Below are 17,285 nucleotides of genomic sequence, written 5' to 3'. Positions count from 1 at the left end.
TGACATCTTAAAGTGTTTTCCTTATGCATTTCTAACAATGTCAACACCTTATATTAAAGTTCTTGATCAGTTTTAAATTGATCTTTTCCCCCAGAGTTAGATATAGGTCTCTAATTTCACTCTTCAGCAAGTCAATGTCTGCTTCCCCCAACACTGTTTGTTGAGGAGGCTGTCTCTTTTCTAATGTATGTTTTGGCATCTTTGTCAAAATTTAGGTGTCTGTAACTGAATGAGTTTACTTCTAGGTCCTCTGTATGCTATTTTGTTGGTCTGCATGTCTGGCTTTGCACCGATACCATGTTGTCTGTCACTGTGGTTCTATAGTATAATTTGAGGTCAAATATTCTGGTATTTAGCATTATTCTTTTTGCTTAGAATTATTTTACCTAATCAAGATCTTGTGGGTGCCTGTATGAATTTTATTTATTTTTTTAGTGTGAAGAATGTCATTGGTATTTTAATGGGAATTGCACTGCATCTATGGACTGGTTTCAGTATTGTATTTTTCAAAATATTAATTATTCCAGTACATGAACATGGAAGTTCTATTCATCTTCTAGTGTCCAAGTTTCCAGGATAGATGCTGTCACCTCCAACCAGAAACCAGTTAGTTATACCTGTGACTGATGTACCGCTATTGCAAATAGTGAGCAAATCTCGATAGGTGGATTGCTATTGCAGCATGCGGGGGCCAGCACAAGATAATGATCATACTTCATTGCATACATATATGCAGTTCTCAAGAATAAAGAGGCTTTTAAAAATACTACATGCTAATGGTAAGTTCTGGCATCTTAGGCCTGCCGTTCCTCCCACTGATACCCCGCTGTCAGGTTTCCCAGGAAGGTAATGGTTTTAGCTACTAGCCTTTTCTAGAATTGGTTTCCTCGACTGCTAGGAATTACTGAGCATTGCTAGATTTTCCAAAGAGTGCTGCCAGGAAGTATTTCTGTGTGTGTATTTCTGGTGAACTGCCTCAAGAGCGGGGAAATGAGCACTAGAAGAAATGGGGAAGGGTGAGGAGAGAGACAGAAGAGGAGAGACTTTTCAGTTTCTGGGAGCTAGTTGTCATTTATTTTGTCATTCTATATAAATGTTTACTTTTGAGCCTAATTTTCTATTTGGTACATTTGATCTCATTGCAAGGATGGCCCCACAATCAGTTTTCAGACAGAAAACACCTGGATGTGCTCCTGCCCTCAAGCTCAGTGCCATTGCCTGCTGTAACTCTGCAGTCCCCTGAAGGGGCCTCTTAGAGCCATTCCCGTGGCTGGAATATGGAGGACTTTCCCACCCATTCCTCTCCAGCTTCCTGCCTGCTCTCCACAGCACTGACTGCTGGGATCAAGGTCCAGCTGTTTGAGCCTCTGCCAAGATATAGTGTCTCTCCACCACACTCTAGGCTCAGGATCCAAAATCTGCAAGGGGTTAACTGAGAGAGACAGATTAGAAATAGGGTGCTTAGCCCTGAGACACTGCAGCCCCAGATCCAGATCCTTTGGCTCACTAAATCATGCAGTCACTCATTATTTTGTTGAGTATATTTTTGAGTGTTCATTGTGTGCTGGGATGTCCGTAACCCCAGCCTTTGTGTATACCGACTTGCTATATTTTCTTTTCATAGTACAAACTCAAATTCCTTAACTGTAATATGTTAGTCTATTGGATAATTTATGCATGGGATTATTCAAACAAGTTTCAGAAAGCTCAAAAAGCATTTATATTGTCTAGAATATTTCTTTGTAACTGTGTTCTCTTCTTTCAAGCTTTCCTGCCCCAAGTAATTTTAAACACAAGATAGGAAGTTTGACACAATGTAGAGAAGATGAAGAATGATGCCGCCTCAGAATCAAACCCTATGGCAAGTGCAAAGAGAGGTGCCTCAGCAGGAGCCCAGAGTGAGGCCCTTTGGAGGAGGGGAAGCACACTTAAAGAGCTTTATAGAGTCTCCAATCAGCTTTCTCCACTGTTTGGCTTGGAGGTGTCAGACTAGGTTTTACAGGTCAACAGGGCTGTTCTAATGACTTTTTAAGCTTCTCCCCATTTGGAGGGAAAGGCTCCAGTTTTATGGAATTACTTGCCCAGTCAGCAGGCTGGGTGTTAAAATTCTGAGTAGACTACCCCTCCTCCTTGAAAGCAGCAGGCAGAAAAAAAAAAAAAAAAGGTCCGGAAATTCCTGAGCATTGGGAAGCCAGCCCTAATGCAATTACGTGAAATAAAAGAAGGGGTCAGATAATAAGGGCAAAGGTTTTTCCTCTTAAAGTAAAGGGCCAGGTAAACAAAACCAGCTGCCCTGGAGCCAACAAACTCTCTTCATTAAACATTTGAAGAAGCTAATGGGCATAAGTGGCTAATTGTAGTGCAACCCTAAAACTGAATCTTGCAGCTGGATGGCAGGGTATCCCATGGTCGAGATGGAGGAAAAATTGAAGTAGGATGTTTTGACCAATATCTCTGTTAGATGACTTGGGTGTCTTAGATGGGGCAAGTTTAAATGTATATGCTAGTACAATAGGATCTAGAATAGATTTTATTTAGTACATTGTATGAAATTTCATGTACACTATGAAAAACTCTGAAAGGATATTTATCAAAATGTGAACAATGATTCAAGTGTTGGTCTTATAAGTGACTCCTCATTCTATACTTCTATTTTGTTTGTGCTTATTTTTTAATTTGCATTTATTTCTTTTATAATAAAAAGACAATGCTTTTAAAAAATAAGATGAAGTAAATCATATAGTAAATAAAATTTTAAAATTTATTTAAATACATAAGAAAGTTATGAATAAATTGATAAGAGGACCCATTTGCTTTGAATACTCAGCCATTCTTGCCATGCTTGGTGTGACCTGCCAGTCTAGAGATAAGAATGACAGTAGCTGCCGTCAAGCAAGACAGGCTATTCTGATCATGAACAAATGTTTCAACTGTTACAATAGTTATGGAAAGGTTATTTCAACACAGTCTTCCTGGCTGCACCCATCAATTGAGTGGCTCATTTCTTTGTGTGAACTTAGAAAAGTTGGAGCTTATAAGGATTTGGAGGAGATCTAAGATTTACTTAAAAGTGTTACTATAGGGAATTCTAAAATCACCCTGCTGGGATTTTTATATTGACATGTCTAGAGTTTCTCTAATTGAAAATTTTCTTTGCTTTCCCACTGCCAGTTTCTTTCTTTTTGATTTATCCGTCTTCAGAATCCTCTGCAGCCATTGCTAAACTAATTAACTCTTGTGGAGACTGGTGATTAGCTAAGAATCATCATTATCTTCTGAGGGCAAAAGACAGAAAGGAAGAGAGTTGTGCTCAAACCACTGAAAAATTAACATCTTCTAGCCTGGCTTCCTTTTACCCAGTCGTTGTTAGAAATCTGTATCATTGGAGCTGGGGCTGTAGCTTAGTAAGTAATAAATAAATGACCCTCATCATCATGATTAGCAGCCTGCTGGTGAGCACAGACTGCTTCACTTCCTTCATACCTATATCTGTGTGCTATATTGGTCTGTAACTGTGACACTGTGGAGAGGTATTATTGGTACCCAGGTGCTCTGATAAGCAGGACTTCCAATAGGCTGAGGTAGGAGGCCTCTCTGTGAATTGAGGCCAGCTTGTGATGTACAGTGAATTATTCTAGACTAGATTTGATTAGAACGAGATCCCGTCTAAAATTAGAAAATCGAATATAATAAAAGAGGTTTCAGGGTTATCCAGTCCATGCTATGTTGTTAATTGATCCCCTTCCCCTCTCTTCAGAATGATCCCAAATTTTAGTGACCAAAGTTCCTGTTTCAATACTTGAAGACAAAAGTGAATTTAAGTTGCAAATGAAATTCTCAGGCTAATATGCGGAGTCCTTTGACATCCAAATATAAACTAGACTCAGACTGAGGTTGTTAGAAAGATGCTGTTTTGCTTAGGGCAGTAAAGGGTTTCAGTTCCTTCACTGGGTCAAAGGTACAGGCAAGCCCAGGGCCATATTTGAGAAGTACTTTAAAGGGTCTCTGACATCTCTGTGACCTTCCCTTATTTGCTTAGTTACCTCATCTAACGCCGTAGTTTTACCCATGACTTTTAAGCTGAAGAAGAGACCAGGTCAACGTTGCCCATCTCAATTTTCTGCTATCTCTAACTAGCTGCTATATGTTTCATCTTTGATAGTCTGTGTATGTTTGATCTATCAAACTGCATCCTTCATCTCTCTTGACAAGCTGTGGCCTAACTCTAATGCCTAACTGTCCTCAGCATAATGTTCTCCAAGGCATCCTCTCTCTTGAGCTCATGGTTATCCTTCACTGAATGCCTTGATTTCACTCAGAAGGAAATATTGTGAGTGTTTTCATCACAGTCTGCCACTTGCGTGGCAAGTGTCTTCTGTGTCTTCCCTTGTTTAGAGCCACATCATTTCTTGCCCACACCATCGAGGTAGCTTTGTCCACTGGTTTCTCTCCCTGGAGCTCTTCCCACCTCATTGCAAATTCAGTCTTCAGGAGTAGCCAGGGAACAACTGGGAATAATTAGATCCAGCTTGTTAGGTTAAAAATGGGGTCAATAATGGGCTCTGAAAGGCTTAAGTTAAAGTTTCTGTTGGAGCTCCTTCTCCTGTGCTGAATGAAGGAGGACTTGCACTATTTCTGGGTCCAGACAAACAGAATGTCAGTCACTGAGCAAACAGTAATCTGGAGCATATTTCACTGAGCAAACAGTAATACGGAGCATATTTCTCTCTGCCCCCACCTGCAAGGAATCCAGAGTTTGTCTCTACTGATACATATTTTCCTCCTTCAAACCTTGTAGTGGATGAGTGTTCTCCTCTGGAAAGATGCTCCCCCTGCAGCCCCAGCCCATAGCCTTTCAGTCAAGTTTCTGCTACCTTGAGCCTTTAAGTAACCGGGCAGAGTATATTTGGTTATTGGATACTTCGATGTGCTAGGCTCTGTGGCAAGTATTTTTCCTTATTTGTTCACTATAGCATCCCTATAAAAATATTACAGGCTTGAATTTTTAATTTTGTTCTTACATTTTTATTTATTTTATGTGAATGTGTGTGAGAGAGATAGAGACACATACATGGTGGGAGAGTGGGGGGAGCGAGTGGGAGAGCACACACATGCGGAAGACAGAGGTAGTCCTCATAAACCAAACTCCGATCATCAGGCTTTTGTGGCAAGCACCATTGCCCACTGAGCCATCTTGCTGGCTCCAGGCTTGAATTTTTTAACCTATCTTATAGAAGGAGAAACCCAGATATATGTGTATGAAAATGTTATAACTAAATCTATTACTTTTTATGCCAACTTGGAAAAAAGGGGTGGAGATCAGATATCATGTGGGTAATAAGTGATAAAGCATAGTGAACCAGGGTTTTTAACTCTAAGTTCTATGTAACTTGAACAAAGGAATAAAAGAAAAAAAGGAAAAGAATAAAGGGACTGTAGATCAGATGGGTTAGTCTAAATGTTTGTGGAGAATCCTACATACTGAAAAATTACATCTGGCATCTTTGTGTCAATAACTATTAAACTCTATGTGTTGCCAGCAAAAATGATAAACACTGATTGTTAGCATAGTTACTGGGAAGTGAATGTAGAGAAAAGGAGAAACTACAATTTGTTTGCTTGAATCCTGAGAGACTAATTACAGCATGCTGTTTGTCATAGGACTTGCCACCATGTAAGTGTTCATTTCTTCAGCTGTGCAGTAGAATAACAGTGCACAGCTTGCTTTGCTTTAATTTTAATGATCCCATCCCAGCATGCCCATTTTTCATGTAATGCATGATCAAGCTCAACTTGTTCAAAAATTAGAGATGGCAATAATGAAATACTAGAAAGAAGAGGTTATGAAATGTTAAGGCAGTAGCCATGACTGAAACTATGTTATACATAATAAATGTTTGTTGAACTTGAGTTTGGCATTTGAACCAGAGATGAGGTAAAATGTCATATTATTGTTTTATTCCATTATGTAAGTAACCACACAAAAAATATAAGTACATATCTTCTGACAATATTTCTACTTTTTAGGATTCTATACTTATACATAATTTTACCAACTAGTGTCCTCTGTCTTAAATGAAGTTAGAAAGGTCAGAAAACAAAAAAGTTTTTGTGTACCTCCTGTGTGCCCGCTGTGTGTCAGGCATCTTAGGTTTATTATCGCCTTGATTTTATAATTAATCCCAAGGAGCAGATATGTCACCCCTCTCTCATTAATCAGAAAACTACCACACATTTGAATTTCAGAATTTAGTAGGCTGAAACAGGAGGATTACTATAGTTCAAAGCTAACCTGAGCTACATAGTGAGTTCAGGCGAGCCTAGACTACAGAGTAAGCCCTTGTCTCAAAAACAAATATGCAAACAAAAACTAGACAGATGATAGATAGGTAGGTAGGTAGGCAGGCAGGCAAGCAAGTAGGCAGACAGACAGACAGACAGTTTAAATATGCCAGAACTGAGGTCTGTAGAGACCAGGAAAGCCTCTGAGATTATATAAGGAGCAAATGACAAATCAGGAATCTGACCTCAAATGTCTTTGTCTCCAAAAACACATTTTTCTTTGTTTTTTGTTTTTAAACCTATCAGTCATTTAAACATTGAGTTCTTTGGAAATACCTTATGGTGGGGAGAGAGGCCAACAGAAGGCTGAGTCAGACCTGTCTCCTTCCCTTACTGCAGCTAGAGCACCTGTTTACAATAAAAGATTTTTAAGCCTGACCATCCCATACAACATTAAGAAGGACTTTCATATAAGTCTGTATATATTGATGGATAGATCTTTTATTTCAAATGAAAGAAAATCTATCATTAGTTATCAACCAATAAGACTTTAGTGGATTAGGCTAGGCATATGGGAACCATAAGCATTTAAAAATTTTCTTAGTTCAGATTTTGCCAAGATAGGAGTAAGGCGGGGTTCTAGGTGATGAAGGTCACCTCACCTGGAGCCCATGTCTGCTTAGTCTTCGGAATAAGTGGTTCAGAAAAGAGGAGCACATGAGGTGATGGGGTGGGCCTGTTTTGGTCAAATGTTCACAAGTGTCAGTGCAGCTTGATGATTCTCTTAAGTCCCTAATGAAAACCAGACTGAAAGCAGACCAAATGAGCACCAGCCCTGTTCGATCAGCAGAGAGCTTTGGGGCCAGTGTATGGATTTCTTTGCATTTGTTTGTTCATTATTCACTCATTCATTCGTCCAAATGATGGGGAGGGGGCTCCACTATAATGAGTTTTACCAAGGAAGCAAGCTAGAAACTGGAAACACTTGAGACTTAACTGCACTGCATCAGAATTTTACTCTGTTGTTTATTTTCTTATTTAAAAGTGGAAACCTAGCAAATGTTTGGGTGTTCCTTTGCAACTCTCCCATGCCTTTGTTGCTTTAAGGTAAAGATAGAGACAGCCATGAGATTGGAGACTAAGTCCCTTTCCCAAGAGAAAAAGTAAGTTTTTCCCCAATTGCCCAGTTTAGATTATGTAATATCTGCCAGTTCCCAGAGAGCAAGAAATGGGTTTTTACCTGAGCAAGGCTGAAAAAAGTTGCAGTAGCTGACAAATGGAATTGGAAATGGAGAAAATACAAAGAATATTATTTGCTTGAAAAGTGTGAAGAGTCAAAATCTGTCCTGTGATGAATACAATCCTAGGTGGTTTCCTCAGCAAACATAGACTTCTAATAAGAGAAGTGTATTTCCAGCCCCCTCTTCAAGATTTTATCTGACTGTTATTTTATTTTTATTCCAGTTGCTACATTGATGGCCGGGTGGTCAAGGTGATGGACTTCCTGAAAACTCGTCTGTTAGATACACTCTCTGACCAGATTAGGAAAATTCAGAAAGTGAGTAGAATTATCTGTGAGCTGATGTGTTTGGAAGAAAGACAAGGAAAAGGTCACAGGGTCTCAACTGGAATTTAGTGCTGTGGGAACCAGGCTAGGAAAAGATTCCAGATGGACGTGGCCACATCCCCTTCTTTCAATGATGATTGTGGATCCTTACTGTTTTTCACATTTCAAAGGGTTTATATTTGTCACATCAAGATCTAGAGCCATTCTAACAAATGATTTCAAGGGTAAGGAACGCTTACACGCTGTTGGTGGGCATGGAAGAAGTATAGTCATGGAGAGCAGTGCAGAAGTGTCTCACAAACCAGAACTAGGCCTGCACGTAACCCAGTCATCCAGAGCACGGCCATCATATCAAAGAGCTGCTTGCACTCTCATGCTTCCTGAAGCACTTCCTGTTGAGACTAACTGAGATACAGAGTCAACCAAGGTATCTGTCAATGGACACATGGATAAAGAAATAGTGAAAGGTTTCCCATGCAATGAAGAATGAAATCCTGCCATTTTTAGAAAAATGGATGGAACTGGAGGTCATTGTATTGAGTAGAATGAGCCCGACTCAGAAAGACAAATACTTCATGTTCCTTTCCTTGTGGAAAAGGTAAGACAATTCACTCAAACTAGAAAATAGCAGAAGCTAGGAGAGAAGAGAGAGCAGCATGTAGAGAAGTGAGCTAAGAGGTACCATACCACAGTGAAGTGGTGCAAATACATCCATGTCTCCAGCATAACAAGGTGACTGTTCACAGTGACACAGCTTATCAATACCTGGAAGAGAGCTCAGGGGCTCTAAATGTAAAGAAATAACAAAGAGGTGAAGTTCTTCATTATGAAAACTGGAATAGTGCACGCAGTACCCTATAAATATGTGCAGCTATTATAAATTAATTAAAACAAAAAGTAAAATTCAAAGAATAAAAACTCCACATGGGAATCAAAGGTTTGTTAAACAAACAACAACAATAAAGAAGGCAGACTTTGTCTTCATCCTTCCAACTTTGCCCTCCATTTAAAATTAAGTTCAACTATTATTTTTATTTAAAGGGCTTCTTTAATGACAAGTTTGCTTGTTTTCTTTTCCTGGGGATTCACTTGGGGCTAGTTTAAGGGGATTATCATTGCTCATATTCATTGAAGTTCTGGTTTTGAGAGCTAATGACTCTGATCCATATTTACATCCTTCTTAGATATCTTAGAATCAGCCATGTAAGAGTTGACTTTTATAAAAAGGAAGAGAAAATTAAATCGTATTAAGCAATTGCATGAAGTTCTTTCCAGCAAGATCCCTTTAGTTATTGGACCAATCCAGATAACCAATGGTGCCCATTAGTAACATGTCCAGTCTTATTCTTGACATTCTGGTTTAGTGTGGCTAGAGCTGAGAGCTCTGCCTTGAATAGTCATCTGTCTAGTGATTGTGTGTGTTACAGGTTATAGAGTTACATTTTGAGATATACTAGATTCATTCATTCTAAATAATGAGGATCTTGTAAGTTCACTAGGCCTCATCAAAATACATCTTCTGCTGTCCAGTAAGGTTCTTTTCTAGAAATTTGCACTCTGTGGATCCTCAGCTATCCTTTTGAGCAGATAAAATACTTCTCAATAAGTAGTCCCTCTGTAAATGTGGGATGGATAAAGACATAGACAAATGAATGAATGGTTCATGTTTAAAACTATCTTTGAAAGAAAATTCTACTTGAAGCCATCATAGAAAAGCACCATTGAGAACTAAAGTGGAAGTCTGAACCTTTTTTATATTCTCATGCTAATGTCATACTCAAATAACATACAGCCTCCCTGTTCACTTGTTCTTGGGGAATGTTAAAGCATGGGAACTCTCAAGACTCCTGGATTTCTGCATCCTAATGTAATCACCATGGGACAAGGGACATTGACCAGAACCTTTTTCTATCACTGCCTTCTATTAGACAAGAAGAACTAAATGATCTGAAATATTTCTGCCAGTCTGTTTGACAACAGTTAGTGAAAAGTATTGTGAGCACCATGCAAAGTGCCAGATGCTGGACATAGAAAATAGAATAAAATGTGGCCTCAAGGAATTCAGTTTTAATATTTGACTAGGTTGGAACATGTTGCCTGGTGCAACAGAATATCAACCTATTGTTGATCATAGTAGTGCATGCCTATAACCTAGCCCCTAGAAGTCTGAGGCAAGAGGATCATGAGTTGGAAGCCAATCTTGGCTGATGAGACTCAGCCTAAAAATCAAACAAAAATCAACCTACAGAATGTTACAGTTTTCTAGACTCACTGTGCTAATTCAAGTGTTGCTCTCTAGAAGAACTTTTCTTTTATTCCTTTACTCATAAGTTAACTCTCTCAGGCAATATGCTTCAGACAGCCTTCTAAGTGTTTGTATTACAACAATGTACAAGATAGTCAAGTCCCTTTATTTTGGGTTCTTCCATCTTTGAGCCCAATTAAAAGATTGTTATTAGTAATAATATTGACCAAGAGAGACAGTTCTAACTGTATTCACATTATTTAAGTGTAGCAAGTGAGTATAAGTTAGGACAAAGATGAAGGTGTTTTCTCTCTGCTTCACCCTTTATCTCTGCATGGCTCTTAATCATCACAGAACATTCAAAAGCTAAAGGAGCAAAGCTTATTTTCTGATTTATATAGGGTTCCAGAAATATAGATGAAAGAACTAAAACCCTATGGAAAATTGAGATTCAAGCCTTTAAGAATATGCCTGATGCCCTTGAAGTGGCCTCCCACTTCAGGAAGAAATAGTGGAAGCTCTCAGGAGGAATGACCTATAAGTAAAAGGCTCCTGGAAGGGAGGGCTAGACTTAGCAACAAGTTCAGACATCATCTTTTGGCCGTTAGAAACATAACCTGCCCAGAGGTCCTTTCAAGTCGTGGCCCCTATTCTGGTTTTCTGTGGTTGTATAAGCAATCACTCCAAAACTTCATGGCAAAAACATTAGTTGTGTGATGGAACAGATAAGTGGGAATTTGTACAGAGCATGGCAGGGATAGTTTCTCTGCTCCATGGTAGCTGAAACTGTTAGCTGGAAGATTTGATGACTGCGGTGCATCAAGATTGTCACATAAGATTAGTCAGAAGTCATTTTTACTCAGCTGGTGGCAGCTTTCACCTTAGTTGGGGCTGAGAGCCAGAATATCCATAACTTTAATTCTTTACCTATAAAGTGAAGATGCTAAGAATTCTACATTCCCTCTTTTTTAAGGAAGTTAGGAATGTCCTACACAGCTGGTCTGTTAATTCATATTGAGCAATAGTTGTTATTGCTGTTACTTTGTTAATTATTGCACTTATTTTAATAATTTTTGTGACTATAAATGCTCCATACTACCTTTATTCTCCATTTCTTCTTTGCCTTTTTTCTCTTTCCTCTTTCTTTGAACCCTAGAGAATATAATAGGTGATATTTTTGGCACCTGAAAGTCAATGACTCAATTGCTAAAAGCAGCTGTGGTTTCCAAATTTGGACTGCCATTTAGAGAAGAATTCTGTTTTCTCAGCAGTCAGTGAATTATCAGGTTAGAAGAAAATCTATATGATACTTTTGGAAACCAGTGAAATGTCTGGACAACCCACACCTTTGGATGAGCACACACTCCTTTCCATTAGAACAAGAATAATCATCTGTACTGGGAGGTGAGTCAAAGGAAGGAACTGAGACTCACAATGCAGAGAAGGTCAAATGGGAAAAGTGAGAGACATTTAGGACACAACGCAGATGGTATAGTGTAGAGAGCTGGGCTGACTCCAAAACAGTGACGTAAGAACCAAGAAGAACCACTTTGGCTCAACTCATTTGGACTCTGTGATTTGTGTCTTCATCTCCTGGAGGAATCAGAAGAGGAAATAACACTTTTTACATTATTTTCAGCAATTCAATAAGCACAGGAAGGAGTTGGTGAAATCCCAGTCAGGAGGAAAGTATTTCCACAAGTACTGTCCATATGATTGCAGTTTGAATATGAAATGAACTGCAGCGGGCTCCCTCCATATTTGAAAAGTTAATTTCCACCTCCTTCCTTTACACCCTTCTCCGTTTATGTGTCAGAGTTTGTGCCCTTTGTAGTGTTTTCCAGACTTCTGAGAATACGAGGCTGAGCAAAACTAACGGGATGCTTGTCCTCATAGACCTTCCAGTCTAGTGGGGGGTGCAATGATGGTTGTGATAGTGGGATATGGGAACTCATCGTGGTATGTATCCATCTCTCTGGGTTTCCGAAACAAGGTTTCTCTGTGTAGTTTTGATGCCTGTCCTGGATCTCACTCTGTAGACCAGGCTGGCCTCGAACTCACAGAGATCTGCCTGGCTCTGCCTCCCGAGTGCTGGGATTAAGGGCATGTGCCACCACCACCTGGCTCTGTATTTGACATCTATTAACTGTTTATTTTGTAGCCTATACAAAGTTTCTTTCTAACCGCCCACAATTAGAAGTGCTTTCAAAGAAGAATACCAGTGTGTTCTTAGAGAGGATACCAATGTGACCCCACAATTAGTCGGTATGGGGTGACTGCCCTGGAAGTGAGGGTGAGAATGTTCAAGCTTTCATGGTATCGGACAAGTGGTAGTGGAACAGAACAAGGCTTCTGAAGACTTGACTTTGATGCATTGCGCTCCATTCCAGTTGTTCTCTAGAGAGGGACAGCACCAGGGATGGCAGTGCGGAAGAATATGCCACCTGTGGGCAGTTGGAGGAATAGCCATTTAGAGCCAAAGCATCTTCAGCGGGACACACACACACACACACACACACACACACACACACACACACACACACACACACACTTGAGGAGCTTACAACAGTTCAGCATAGAAGTAAGAGGATGTAGTGCTTGTCCTAAACAAGAATAAAATCATCACTGAAGTTGGTGGAGTCGGGCATTTGAGTGTGCAAAGCATCCGGTAGCCTAAAATATTGGTTAGTCAGAGCAAAGGACGGGAACGGAAGCAGCCAGTAACTGCTTTCTGTTCTGTCTTCACCACCACTCATCAGTGCTTTAGGACTCTGGAACATTCTTCCTTGTCTTCCTTCATATGCTCAAAATGGCATTGCCTCCATACTGACTCCATCCTGTCCATGTGTTCTTATCTTAATATTTTGTTGTCTCATTTCATTCAGTTGTTTTTTTCTTTAGTTTGAGATAACAAGAACAGAGTAACATTTTAAATCCCAAAAATGTCTCTGAAACAGACCAACAGTTAATCTAATACCAAAAACCTGGGACAATATGGTACTCTGTAACAGAAAGAGAATGAACAGAAATTACATAGACACTAGACAGAAGAGAGAGGTGTGGGATGAGATAATGGGATGACCCGCCTCAGAAAAGCTCACCTTGTCTAACTGAAGAATGACATTTCAAATATGGAGGCAGCTTAGGTAAGCAAAGGCTTGTGGTTCTCCTCAAGCAACAAAATTCAATCAGAAGGTAACAGAGCCCTAAACGGAGCTGTGAGTGTGTGATATCTGCCCTTGCTAGCTGGGGGTTGTTAGTTGTCTTCTTTGAAACTTAGTATTTTCATCAATAAAATATTCTCATTTGCTGACTAAATATTAAATAAAGTCATTATCAAGAAATCCATGGGGCATGAAAAAAAAAGGGGAAATACAAAGTTATATTTATGTGCAATAAGATCAAAATCAGAGATAGGTTCAAAAAACTTTAGAACTTAGAAAAAAGAAGGAAACTTCCTGGAGTTGAGGACTGTTTCATAGAGAAAATAACATTTAGAACAATCCTCGAAAAAACTACCAGGAAGTGTGGGTGAGAGGGCAGGAAGGAAACAAAGAGCCGAAGTGTATGCCATTTTTCTAAAGCAAGCAGACCATCCTGCCTGGGATTTACAGGGAAAGAATGGAGAATGGGGAGCTGAACGCTGGTTGTGTGTGGTAGTCAATACCATCTGAAATAAAGCAGTCCAAGTCCTGACCTGTGGTCAGCTCTCACTGATTGTAGGAACATCAGATACAAGTTATTTCCTGTTCATCTCTCTGCTGGTCAGACAGACCTCTCAGTGAACAACAACAAAATGGTTGATTCCCACTGCTGGCAATGCAAGGAGAAACCACTGAAGGTTCTTAAAACTGGAGAGGAATTCCAGAGTTTACCAAGGACAGCAGGCTGGAGGCTGGTCTAGAAAAGAAAGAGGACAAAGGCAGGAAGACAAGGAAAGAAATTGTGAGGCCCAGACTCAGGAAGGAACAGAGAGGAAGGAGAAGAGTCAGCTTTATCCCCTCCTCTTCCAGTGAAGTTGGTAGCATCAAGTCAACAACTACACACACAGAGTGGGCAAATCAGGAGCAATACTGAGAGTTCACCTGAGAATCAAGACTGCTGAAGTGCAAACAGGGTACGTAGGTGAGGTATAAGGAGCTTCCTGAAGACCAGCTGGATGACTCAGTGGGTGAAGGCGCTTGCCACCAAAACTTGTTGCATGAGTCCAGCCCCTAGAACCCACATGCTGGAAAGGAGAGAACTGACTCCCTCAAATAGTTCTCTGACCTCCACATGCACATGGTCTCACACACACACACACACATGCACACACACACACACACACACACACACACACTATGTAAAGAATATTAGATAGCGTTTTAAAAACCAAGAAGAGACTCCCTAAAGCAGTCCTTTGTGACCAGCAGTATAGCAGGCTTGTTCTGGTTCCGCAGAGAGCAACTTGCTCTTCTGAAGTTCAGGGGAAGGTTGACTCCCAAGTACATGAGATCCTGGAATTAATGGGCTCCAGCTTCTTTCGGAGGGTGGGCCCCCTGCCAGGGCTGATTAGCCCAGCTGGCCTGTCCACTGTTCCTGTTTTATTGCTTCCTTTCTCATTAAGGAAGGTGTTGGTTTGGATAACCATAAACAACATGTCTGCTGCAACAATGCTACCATCTCTTGCACAGCCAGCGCCTGAAGCCAGGTCCTCAGGAGTCTTTTCCAAGATGTAGGTTACAGCTTTAGAGGCGGGATATCAAAGAACTAGAGGAAAGGGAAGATCAGGGTTGGAAAATGTGCCCCATAAATGGTTATGTTCCTATTTTACTTTTTAAAAAATCAAGACTCTTTTCCCAACGTGTGCTCCTTTTCCTCTCTCCCCCACCTTACACACACACCTCTTCTACTCTACCCCTGACTCAGTGTATCCATATGAAGACACCAAACATTTTAACTCAGTCTCATTTCTGAAATGTAAGAGAATGGAACTGGAAATATAAAATATTTCCAGAATAAAAGAAGAATAAAAAACGTATGCTTCTAGTAGATGGGGAAGTGAGCAGCTGATGGCCACTGAACGGGCTTTTCTTTGGGTGCCTCAAAGCTTCTTGACCACATGGGCCCCAGGGCTGCTTTTGGGAACAAAAGAGTCAGGAGGGAGCTAGGCAGCCAGCCTCCTCCTAAGCTCACTCAGGTAACATCAACACACACACACACACACACACACACACACACACACACACACACACACACACACACCCGTCTCCTCCCCTCAGTGTATCCTGAGAATAACCTTCATTGCACATCATTTCTCACCAGGAGCCCTTTCACTTCCCAAAGTCCTCGCCTTTTCTCTTTCCAGCACAGGGAGAATCATATTTACTCAGAAAACCACAGTTTTGAACTATAGCCCTTGGTTTCTTAGAGTTTCATTTTCTGAGGGAATTTTGCAGCTGGTTCCATCTGCTTTTTCTGCTTGGTTTTTTTCCCTTTTTGTTTGTTTGGTTTTTCTCCTCTTTAGCCCAAGCTAATTTTCTCCCCAGGCTCAACCAGCACCCAACATCAGCATCCATACCACCACCACACTTCACCATGCTGGCCTTCTCTGTTCTTGGAAGAGTCCCAGTTCATCAAGTTTCCCACCATGTCCTCGACAGAAAAGGCATAGAAAACATTTGCTCATTTGTGTTGACTCCGTAAACTTTCAACATCAGTGCTTTGAGGAATTTCTCCCTGGTCAGTTTAGATCCAAGTTTTACTTCACTGTGCAGTTTTTGTTCACGTGGGTAACAGGATGCTTGTGCTAACTATACTCCATATAGATGTATAGATATTAGTTATGCTTATGTATATTATCCATGTGTATTTTAAATCCTAAACTTCCCTTTCCTAGTGTTTAACATATATCTGGGAAATTACCTATTAACCCAAGTTATTTATCAGAGGGAAGAGCAATCAGTGTGGATATTAAACTTTTCAAACACAAATTCAGGTAACTTGAACAAGGAGAGAAATTCTGAAAATATTTGGGTTTAAGTGCTTACTATACATCAGGAACTGTTTTTAAGTTCTTTTACAAATGTCAGTTAGCTAAAGCATAAATACACTGAGGTCGTTATTCTATTCTACACTAGAACGCAAAGAAGTAGTCTTAAATATTCAAGGTCACACAATCAATATACAATAAGTCCATGATTGAAATGCAGGACTCTATCTCCAGAGTCCATGCCTATAACAACCACTGAATACTACCTCACCAATCATAATGCTGCAGGAAGAGCTAGCTGAGGCTGAATCCAGGGCTTCATGCAAGCTGGGCATGTGATTTGTACCCTCAGCTCTGAGAGCAAAAATTAAAGATTTTCTTTTCATTCTTCCTACATTCAGAAGAGAATTCAGATTAACTTTTGTCTTTTGTATGAGTGGACTATGTAGGATCCTGTATACATAGCTTTTATAATTTCAAACATTTTCTGAAGTCATAGCTTTATTTACAAGAGGTAGGTTTTGAACTCTTTGAAATAAAATCATCTCATACAAATTACCCCTCCCAAGTTCAGCATACCACTTTCAACTCCAAGTGTTGACAGCAAACTTGCTCACAATAGCTGGACATGACGATCTCCTTATTTTCAAGGTCAGAACATCATAACGATTCTTCATAAAGTTCTTGGAGATTCACATCATATTGGATGATAGTTTGCCTTTAAGTCTTGTGAGTTTGTTGAGTTTCATATATAAGTCCCATGTTGCAAGAGTCAGAATTTCTAGTTTCCTCTCAGAAATCAAGATTTGCTACACCAAAGCTTAGAAAATAAATGAGCAGTGTTCTTGCTTAGGTCTTTTGTGTTCTTAGAGGTTTTCACTGTGTGTCTCTGTTTTTCCTAGTCTCTAGATGTGTATTTTCAAGCAGCACGTGGCTTCTTAAGTCTGACAGCTTCAAGAGTAGGGTTTACCATAAGCCGGTACAAGGGAGGGCTGGTATTGCCTCAGCCCCTAGGTGTGACTCGAGCCCTATTTTCAGTGAAGCCCAAGCTCTGTGCCAGGTACTCTGATAGGAAGTCAACATTGGTAAGACTAAAGGGTGTGGTTGAGAGATGTCTGAGCAATTAAGACCAAGTACTACTCATGGACCAGAGGACTCAAGTTCAGTTCCCAGAAGCCACATTGAAGAGCTCACTACTGCCTGTAACTAACTCCAGGAAG

At 40.2% G+C, this 17,285-nt stretch overlaps 1 protein-coding gene across 3 annotated transcripts in view; it reads left to right on the top strand.

Annotated features, from left to right (window-relative positions):
- Hpse2 (heparanase 2 (inactive)) overlaps nt 1–17,285 on the top strand; it is a 630,225-nt gene that overhangs the window by 479,626 nt on the left and 133,314 nt on the right. For all 3 annotated transcript variants that reach the window (XM_076563135.1, XM_042263859.2, XM_042263852.2), the window contains one exon: nt 7,747–7,840. In XM_076563135.1, the coding sequence (XP_076419250.1) occupies nt 7,747–7,840 (94 nt within the window). The remainder of the gene's footprint in view (nt 1–7,746; nt 7,841–17,285) is intronic.

The sequence above is a fragment of the Peromyscus maniculatus genome, chromosome 1, assembly GCF_049852395.1.
Source record: "Peromyscus maniculatus bairdii isolate BWxNUB_F1_BW_parent chromosome 1, HU_Pman_BW_mat_3.1, whole genome shotgun sequence".
NCBI lineage: Eukaryota > Metazoa > Chordata > Mammalia > Rodentia > Cricetidae > Peromyscus > Peromyscus maniculatus.
This window is presented reverse-complemented; position numbering and strand designations above follow the sequence as displayed.